The 10,470-nt window shown below is 46.4% G+C and overlaps 1 protein-coding gene across 4 annotated transcripts in view; it reads left to right on the plus strand.

Moving 5' to 3' along the window:
- The window catches only part of NHERF4 (NHERF family PDZ scaffold protein 4), an 818,185-nt gene extending 813,201 nt beyond the window's left edge, over positions 1-4,984 (plus strand). For all 4 annotated transcript variants that reach the window (XM_056543464.1, XM_056543466.1, XM_056543465.1 and 1 more), the window contains one exon: positions 4,564-4,984. Coding sequence is in view for 1 of the 4 variants with exons in the window: in XM_056543466.1 (XP_056399441.1) it covers positions 4,564-4,619 (56 nt within the window). In the remaining 3 variants the exon portion in view is untranslated. The remainder of the gene's footprint in view (positions 1-4,563) is intronic.
- The last annotated feature ends 5,486 nt before the right edge of the window (positions 4,985-10,470 follow it).

Consider the following 10,470-nt stretch of genomic DNA (forward strand, 5'->3'; position numbering starts at 1 on the left):
TAGATATTTAGGGACAGCATGTTGATCCAGAGATTTATTCTGAATGCCATATTTGGAGTCGGGAAGGAATATTTACCTCTCGTATGAGGGTTTTTTGCCTTCCCCTGGATCAACTCGGTAGGGACCAGGGGTGTACCTTGAGCTTTTGGCATCCGGGGCGGGCCCTTTGTTTGGCACCCCCCCCTCTCACACACACGCACCCCCCCCCCCTTAATTACACCCCCTCCTCCAGGGGCGGACTGACAACACTCGGGCCCCCGGACCAAAAAAAAAGGCAAGGGCCCCTGCTAGGCTCTGCAGCTCGTCAATCTTCTGCCACGCTCCTATTCCACTCAAATCCCACACAACCAATAAATTAAAATTTATATATGTAAGAAACACTTTAACATAGGTAAATTTCCATGACCAAAAATACTGGTATACAAGGAGCAAATATATACCACCACACAATAACTGGATAATACCGCCATACTGTACTGAATTAAACTACTATACACAGACCAGTATACTATACAGGATAATACAATATAAGTGATTTTATACAGGACCATATGGCGGTAGACATCAGCTGCACACAGGATGTGTATACCATATAAGTGGTATATGCAGAGCTACCCCCCCTTTCCCATAGGTATATGCAGAGTTACACTCCCCCCCTCTTTCCCATAGGTATATGCAGAGCTACGACCCCCATCTTTCCCATAGGTATATGCAGGGTTACCCCCCCCCCTTTCCTTAGGTATATGCAGAGATACACCCCCCACCCCCCCTTCTCCATAGGTATATGCATATATACACCCCCCCTTCCCCATAGGTATATGCAGAGCTACACCCCCCCTCTTCCCCATAGGTATATGGAGGACTACATCCCCCCTCTCCCTCCCTTTCCCATAGGTATATGCAGAGCACCCTCCCTCTCCCTCCCTTTCCCATAGGTATATGCAGAGCACCCCCCTCTCCCTCCCTTTCCCATAGGTATATGCAGAGCACCCCCCTCTCCTTCCCTTTCCCATAGGTATATGCAAAGCACCCCCCTCTCCCTCCCTTTCCCATAGGTATATGCAGAGCACCCCCACCCTTTCCCTCCCTTTCCCACAGGTATATGCAGAGCACACACCCCCCCTCCATCCCTTTCCCATAGGTATATGCAGAGCACCCCCCTTCCCTATAGGTATAGGCAGGGTTAAAAAAAAAAAAAAGGATGCTCACATGATATCCCACGCAGCGATCTCCTCAGCAGGGGTCCGCGTCTTCTCCCCTTCACAGTACAGGCACTGGATGAGTGACGTCACCGTCGCCTGTACCACATGCTGCGTGGGGGCGGAGGTCTCCTCTGCTGATTTAACTAGAGATGAGTGAACTTACAGTAAATTTGATTTGTCATGAACTTCTCGGCTCGGCAGTTGATGACTTTTCCTGCATAAATTAGTTCAGCCTTCAGGTGCTCCGGTGGGCTGGAAAAGGTGGATGCATTCCTAGGAAAGAGTCTCCTAGGACTGTATCCACATTTTCCAGCCCACCGGAGCACCGGAAAGCTGAACTAATTTATGCAGGAAAAGACATCAACTGCCGAGCCTAGAAGTTCGGGACAAATCGAATTTACTGTAAGTTCGCTCATCTCTAGATTTAACCCCTTCACGACGAGCGACGTACATGTACGGCGCCGCAAAGTGTCACTTGGCGCGCGGCGACGTACACGTCGCAGGATTCCGGGAGCGCCGCGTCACCAGTAGCGGTGATCGGACCGGGATGACTGCTGTTATCTAACAGCAGGCATCCCGGCACATCGCCGAGGGGGGTCCTGAGACCCCCCATGACCGCGATGCGCGCAAATCGCAGGTCAATTCAGACCTGCGATCTGCGCGATTCCGGGTCATACGGGTCACTGGTGACCCGGTGACCCGGAAAATAAGAGGGATCGGGGGTGTCCGAGACACCCTCGATCCCCCTAAAGGGATAGGAGTTTGGTGGCAGGGGTGCCACCCCTCCTATCCCTGCTATTGGTCGGCCGAGCGACCGACCGATAGCAGACCGGGGGAGGGGGGGGGTTAAAGTTCGATTCCCCCGCTTTGCCCACCTGTCGGTGTCCGGGCAAAACGGGGGAACCGTCCAGGGAAGGTCGGCGCCGAAGGTCCCTACCTGGATCCCGGATCCCCGTTCGCGATCCTCCCCCACGTGCGGCGGCGGCGGCAGCAATATTTCCGAGTCCTGCTAGGTGAGTTGTTGCCTAGCAACATCCGGAGGGCCACAGTTTACAGTGGTCTCTAAACCGTGGCCCTCCAGATGTTGCAAAACTACAACTCCCAGCATTCCCAGACAGCTGTTTGCTGTGTGGGCATGCTGGGACTTGTAGTTTTGCAATATTTAGAGGGGTCAGGTTGTAGATCACTAAGTGGTCTCAAACTGTAGCCCTCCAGATGTTGCAAAACTACAACTCTCAGCATGCCCAGACAGCAGTTTGCTGTCTGGGCATGCTGCGAGTTGTAGTTTTGCAACATCTGGAGGGCCACAGTTTTGAGACCACTGGACAGTGATTTACAACTTGAACCCCTCTAAATCTTGCAAAACTACAACTCCCAGCATTCAGGAACAGCATAAGGCTGTCTTGGCATGCTGGGAGTTGTACTTGCGTGCCTCCAGCCATTGCATAACTACATCTCCCAGCATCCCCTTCCGCAATCAGTACATGCTGGGAGTTGTAGTTTTGCAACAGCTGGAGGCACACTGGTTGGAAAATACTGAGTTAGGTCATAGAACCTAACTCAAGGTTTTCCAGCCAGTGTGCCTCCAGCTGTTGCAAAACTACAACTCCCAGCATGCATGGTCTGTCAGTGCATGCTGGGAGTTGTAGTTTTGACCCCCCTCCCGTGTGAATGTACAGGCTACATTCACACTGGTGGCCGATTACAGTGAGTTCCCAGCTACAAATTTGAGCTGCGGGAAATTTTTCACCGCAGCTCAAACTCCTAGCTGAATGTAACCTAAAAACACTACACTACACTAACATAAAATAAAGAGTAAAACACTACATATACACACGTACACTGTCCCCCCACCACCCCCCTTCCCCAATAAAAATGAAAAACGTATTGTACGGCAGTGTTTCTAAGATGGAGCCTCCAGCTGTTGCAAAACAAAAACTCCCAGCATTTCTGGACAGCAATTGACTGTCCAAGCATGCTGGGAGTTTAGCAACAGCTGGAGGCACCCTGTTTGGGAATCACTGGAATAGAATACCCCTATGCAAGTCCCTAATTTAGGCCTCAAATGCGCATGGCGCTCTCACTTTGGAGCCCTGTCGTATTTCAATGCAACATAATAGGGTCACATATGGGGTATCGCCGTACTCGGGAGAAATTGCCTAATAAATTTTGGGTGGCTTTTTCTCCTTTTACCCCTTATGAAAAGGAACAGTTGGGGTCTACACCAGCATGTTAGTGTAAAAAAATAATTTTTACACTAACATGCTGGTGTTGCCCTATACTTTTCATTTTCACAAGAGGTAAAAGGGAAAAATGCCCCCCAAAATTTGTAATGCAATTTCTCCTGCAGTTTTTATAATGGGGTCATTTATGGGGTATTTCTAATATGAAGACCCTTCAAAGCCACTTCAAACCTGAACTGGTCCCTGAAAAATTGCGAGTTTGAAAATTTTGTGAAAAATTGGAAAATTGCTGCTGAAATTTGAAGCCCTCTGGTGTCTTCCAAAAGTAAAAATCATCATGCAATCATAAAGTAGACATATTGTATATGTGAATCCAAAAAAAAATTATTTGGAATATCCATTTTCCTTACAAGCAGAGAGCTTCAAAGTTAGAAAAATACAACATTTTTAATTTTTTCATCAAATTTTGGGATTTTTCACCAAGAAAGGATGCAAGTTTCCACAAAAATTTACCACTATGTTAAAGTAAAATAAAAACAATCTCAGAATCAGAATGATAACTAAAAGCATCCCAGAGTTATTAATGTTTAAAGTGACAGTGGTCAGATTTGCAAAAAAGTGCTTCGTCCTAGAGGTGAAAATGGGCTCTGTCCTTAAGGGGTTAACCAATGGTGGTTTTTACTTCTCCCAAACCCCCAAATCTGACAACAGGCATGGTGGAGGAGGGAGTTGGTGTGCTTCTCTCCTAAAAGTGCTCTTTCCAAGTTATTTCTCTATTACCCTAATTCTCCTTCGCCTTTTTTGAGGTCCACACCCTCAGATTCTTTCACTCATTTTCACTCAAAATAATCTATCTTGGCTCACCTTGAATATCTGCTGATCATTTTGCTACCTGGTCTTCTCTTACTTCCTTGTACTGATTTGTCCAAAACTTATCATAAATAAATCTGATTCGGACGAATCAGATATTTTTTTAATAAAATTTGGAACAAATTTGATTTGATTTAAATTTCCCATCTCTACTTGTAATGTAAAAATATTTAAAATATTTCTGACTGAAATTGTAATTATGCATAACTTCCTAGCTGCATCTTTATGTGTTTGCTGGTTATAATGATTGTTGTAGTATTGAATGACAATAACAATGTTTCTTAGAAAAGTTATCTTTTTTTATACAGGGGGAGGAAACATTGCAAACACAGACAAAGGAAGAAAAAGCAACATAGAGCAGTGAGGAATAATACAAGAATTTATACTCAGATCGCTGTCTCCAACTATGAGTGATGTTTTTGTTGCCTGTCCTCCATTTCTTATGCTCTAGCAGAAGCTATAATTAATTGTCAAATAAGCAGAGTGTTTTTACATCTGGAACCTGCACTTTATACCACATGAGCCAAATCTGTTAAACAGTACACACTCTTCCCCTACTATAAGATATTTTCTCTTACAAAGTCACATTTTTAAATATAAAAAAAAAATACTCTTAGTACAAAATGTAAACATATAATTGTCTCTGAAACTGCCACACAGCCATCTGATACTGATTTTCTTGTGATACAGTACAGTGTCTTAGATTTTCAGTGCTTTTTATTAAAAATTCTCTGCTGTGGCTAAAAGAGGGGGTCTCAAGTTACTCTATGGTATTGATGTGTCTTAATTGTTGCATGTGAAAAGGTGGTTTTCTTTATTGACTTTTTTTTCTCAGAGATATAAAAAAAAAAATACAGCCCAGCAACTCCTAAAAACCATAGCTTGTATTTCATCAGTAAAATCCCCTTAAAGGGGTTATCCAGGAATAGAAAAACAAAGCTGATTTCTTTCAAAAACATCTCCCGGTCTTTCCCCAGGTTGTGTATGGTATTACTACTTGGCTCTTTTCACAACAATGGAACTGAGCTGCAGAACCAAACTGAATCTGGAGACACGGGAGGGGTTTTTGAAAATATTTAGCTTGGTTTATAGATATATATATATATATATCTGTAGCAAAGTATGAGCCGCTCACCACTAGCACGCCCTTCTCACCACCTGTGCCGTAGACCGGCTGGTACCGCCTCCAGCTTTCTAATGGATAAGAACAAAGACGAGGTCCGGCACCAGGATGTTGCAGATAAAAGCTTTGGTTACTTTATTGAAGAAATCGCTGTACAAGGTAGGACAGCTGACGCGTTTCGCACATGAATGTGCTTAATCGTAGACTCTAGTCTACGATTAAGTACATGTGCAGACCTCGTCTTTGTTCATATATATATATATATATATTCATGGTCGGATTCTTACCAAGAAGTGTGTGCGGCTTACCCTAACAAACATAAGCCTGATGTGTGCCCGTCCGGCCGTATAGGTAAGCCTGAAGTAAGAAGTGGGCTACCCCTAAGAAAATATCTATGTATACTGAATAAAAAGAGGGAGTGGAGGGTGGGGGAACCGGAGCAGTCTGATCTTCCCCTGACCCTGGGAGTAAGTATAAATACGCCTCCAGACTCCTCCAATAAATTAGATTAGCCTATACAGGCTAACCACCACTTATGGTCGGATTCTTACCAAGAAGTGTGTGCGGCTTACCCTAACAAACATAAGCCTGATGTGTGCCCGTCCGGCCGTATAGGTAAGCCTGAAGTAAGAAGTGGGCAAAACACCAACTTGTAGGGAAAGTAATTTAATGAAAGTAACAATGCATTTTTACACGTTAGCCAATACATTGAAAGCTCCGGCAATTTCAGTTCGTGGGTTAGGGACATACAGTTGGAAACAAGGCGAATTCCACCGCCCCAGTCTTTTAATAATGTGAGCAGGAACACCATGCCTGGAAGCCGATGAAGCCGCCCCTATCCTAAATGAATGACCAGTAATGGTTTCTGGGTTGATTCCCGTACTGCACACCAAGATTCTAATGTGTTTGACGAAGTCTTTGGTAGTAAGTGCCAGAATCGGAAACGGGAGTAAAGGCGACTCGGGTGATTGTCCCCGGAGGGATTCTAGTAATAGACGTAGCACTCTCACCGGGCACCAAGGGTTATTAGTGGGGAAATATTCTACCCGGGCTTGTGTGATCTGTTGGGTTTTGGTGTGGTCTAACAAAAGCTGGTATCCTGAGTCGGTGGGGACCAGATGTCTGATCAGGAGGAAATCTGACCCATAATTGGTTCGTGTAAATTCTCCTGGCCGGAGGAACCCATAAAAGCTTAAATACATTGCAGCCTTGATTACAAGGCTTCCCCCCAGACCAAATGGGTTATTGTCAAGAGTAATGCTAATCTGCTGGAAGGTAGTTACTGACAGTGGTGCTCTAGCTGCAGGTTTGGGCTTCTCAGACTTCAGAATGCCCTTCAAGGCTGCTTTGATGGCATGAGAACTGATAATAGACGGGGAACTGGGATGACTAAGTGAATGGAAATGCTGAACCCCAGCCAAATACAAACGGATGGAATTATGTGATAATTTTTTTTTTTTGGAAATGTGGCAAAAGTATACGAAGGATAGGATATACTGTATGCTGAAAGGTGAGGGTGAAGGGTGTAACTGCTGGAAACTGAGGAAAGCCCTCCAGGCTGTTCTGTAAGATCTAGCCGTGGTCTTGGCGAGGGACTGATTGATCAGATTAATTGCTCCTGCATGCAGAATATTCAATCCAGCGTCAGAGTGTTGAAAGGAGGTGGCGTGGTAGCCGTCTGGTCCGCTTCTGGCATGAGTTGCCGGAACGCCTGGAAGTCAAAGCGTGATAAGGCATCAGCTGCTAGATTCTTTTTTCCCTCGATATGCACACATTCAATGTGAAAATTATCCATTAAAGCGGTGTGAGTCAGTTTCCTCAGGAAAGACATGATACTGAGTAGCTTGGATCTACCCTTACAGATGATATCCCTAGTAGCTGTATTGTCCGTGAAGAAAACGACTGTTTGACCTCGCCAGAGATGACCCCAGGTAAGTGCTGCCGCAACTATGGGTATTATTTCCAGCAGGGCTGAGGTGGTAGAGAACTCTGGCCATTGGCGGGTTTCTGGAGGCCAAGCTTCCCACAACCAGTGGGACTTGAAAATGGCTGCATATCCACCTGAAGCTGCGGCATCAGATGTAACAATTGGAGAGAATTCGTCAGCCTTTGGGACGAACATGGCAACCCCGTTCCAATTTGCCAAATAATTGTCCCACATGATTAGGTCTGCCCGGGCCGCTTGATCAAGCATAACTGGGGAGTCAGGATCAGGGGCAGATGGCAACAGGGCCAGCAGTCTGGAGACGAATGCTCGCCCTTGGGGAATGATTCTTACGGCGAAATTTAGCATTCCCAACAGACTCTGGAGCTGTTGACGATTGGTCACCATGGTCTGAGAGAACCTATGAAGGACTGAACGAATTCTATCCAATTTTTCTTGAGGCAGTCTGGCCTCTAACCTCATGGTGTCAAGGATGATGCCCAGAAAGGTGATTGAGGTTGACGGCCCTTCAACCTTCCTATCCGCCACAGGAACATTGAGGTTCCGGAACACTGAAAGAAGAGTTCTTAAATCCTTAGGCTCACTGGCAGGGGCTTCCAACAGCAGAAAATCGTCTAGATAATGCAACACGTACTCACATGACCAGTGGTTAATGAGGATCCATTCGAGGGCTGAGGCGAATGAGTCGAACAACCACGGGCTGCTTTTGGCCCCGAAGGTTAAACGAGTCGCAAAGTAATATAGACCGTTCCATTTAATGCCGTGCCAAGGCCAGAGGTCAGGTCGTATTGGCAGTAGCTTAAAAGCATCAGAAATGTCGGCTTTAGACAGCCATGTGCCAGTCCCTAACTGTAAAATTCTCTGTATAGCCGCGTCAACTGATGTGTACTTTAATGTGACTTCCTCCGATGGTATGAGGGAATTGACGCTAGGTGTGCTGCAAGAATGAGGTGCCGACAAGTAATATATTAATCAGTATTTATTTGAAAATTTTCCGCACGCAACTCCTATCGGATTAATCCTCCATTGACTGAATGGCGTTCTATCAAAAGGGCCGATCACAAATTTTTTAAGAACCTCTTGGTTGAGAAGCTCTGTCACTATCACTGGATGATTTTCTGCAGACTGCAGGTTCCTGCACTCATACGTGTCATGAGGTACACAAATCATGCCCGTGTCAAAGCCATGCCGAAAACCTTCGCAAAGGAAGTCAACAAAGCCCGGAGACGGATGATCACCTAAGTAGGATCGTAGCACTTGGTGATTAACCCCGCTTAGTCATGCGTCCGCCCCGGATCTTTTAGGACACTGACTTTTTGGATGGGCCCTATGGCAGATGGAGCAGATGTGCAAAAGTCTACACTGACTGAAGCGGCAGGCTGATAGATTGAAATTATTGCATATCTGGGCGTTCCCAAGATAGTGAACTGGCCTACCCAATTTATCGACCTTAGGACCTGCTTGGCCCCTGACTGCCGCTCCTTCAGAAGCGGATGCGCCCTCAGTGGAAGCAGAACACCAATTGGTGGTGTGGGTAGAAGATTGGCATACCCCGCACAGCGGCGCCCTGAGCCCCGCAAAATGTCTACAAAACAATTCAGTGTCTAAGATTGCCCAATTGGTGCCCTGCTTGAACTGTGAAAGAGTAGCCGCTGCCTTGGCAGAAAAAGAACGGTCATAATCATAAAAAGAAAAACCACCATACTTATAACCAAGGTCGACCAGCTTGTGGAGATATTGATCTAGCTCGTCTCTCCTGCCAGGATGAGCAGAGCACAGAACATCCCTGAACAGCCCGAAGGCTAGAACAAATTCCGGAATGTTCAGCTTCCTGCTCAGCCTGGGGTCCCTGGCTTTCACTGTGACTGAAACCTCCCCGCAAGCAAATGTTTTGTTGTCGAGAATATCCTGCGAAGCAATCAGGAGAGATGCCAAATTTACATCTCTCCCATCCAAGATATCTCTCCTGATAGCTTCTGGAATAAAGTGTGCTGGGCTCAGGCTGACTAAAGGAGAGAACATACCTGGCATGTAGCTTGAGGGGGCCACTAAGGCTGGGACCACGGGGACTGAGGATACAGCTTGCGACTCAGGGGCCGGGGCTGGGACTGCCCCTACTGAGACTGCCACGCTTGACGTGCTTGCCACCTGAGAGGTCTCACCAGGCCCGGTAGAACCTGATGATCCTGCGATCACCGTGGTAGTGCCTGGGCTGGATCTTGCCTCGAGGTTGGCCATTCTGTTTTGCATATCACGCATGGAAGTGGTTAAGGTGCCAAGGATAGTATGAATTTGAGCCAAAGTCACAGTATCCCTATCTGACTGTTCACCGGCCTCCGGGGTGCTATGTGAGCACAGGATCCTGTAAAGTTCTGCCTTCCTAGCTGTGGCTGGGAATGGGATCCCTTTGCGGCGAAGCTCCGCAATAATTTTTGGGACTGTCCAAGTCCTGAGGGACATGGCACTCCCTTGCGAAGAAGATCTAGCTGGTGAAGGAGGCACAGCAGTTCCTTCCATGGTTTCTGAGCACACAGACATCTCCTGAAAAACAATAACACCCATAAGCCTACCTGTCTACAAAAGAGGACGTAAGAGACAAACGTGAGGCGCGAGGATTGACAAGCAATCTGCCTCTAGAGGGTGCCCAGACAAGACAAGTGAACTAGCTAAGCCAGAGTACGAGGCACGAGGATTGACGAGGGCAACCCACCTCTACTGGCTCCTCCCCCTAGTCCCACCCACTAGCCCTAGTATATACTACCCAAATAACATGAGGCATCGAGGTTTGACCCGGCAAACCAACCTCTCAGAGAACGGTAGGAGAATTTGACACCACCGGGGTGATATATGGAAATGAGGAATCACCCTGAAGAACTAAACCCAACACGAGGTGAACCACAACCATCCTATAAGCTCCCAGAAAAAATACCTGATTCAGAACGGAAGGTGGCGAGATGGAACCAGAAGATAATCTGTCTGAGGAAAACCATGAATCACAAAGTGTAATGAACCAGAACCAAAATCCCCTGAATAAAATAAATACGTACTCAACTGACAAGAGGAAGTAGTATCGCAAAGGATAATGGGTAATAAATACTACGTAATTCCCGCTGAAATGACATGAAGGTAGTGGACACCAAATTGATA

This window comes from Hyla sarda, chromosome 10, assembly GCF_029499605.1.
Source record: "Hyla sarda isolate aHylSar1 chromosome 10, aHylSar1.hap1, whole genome shotgun sequence".
In the NCBI taxonomy this organism is placed as follows: Eukaryota; Metazoa; Chordata; class Amphibia; order Anura; family Hylidae; genus Hyla; species Hyla sarda.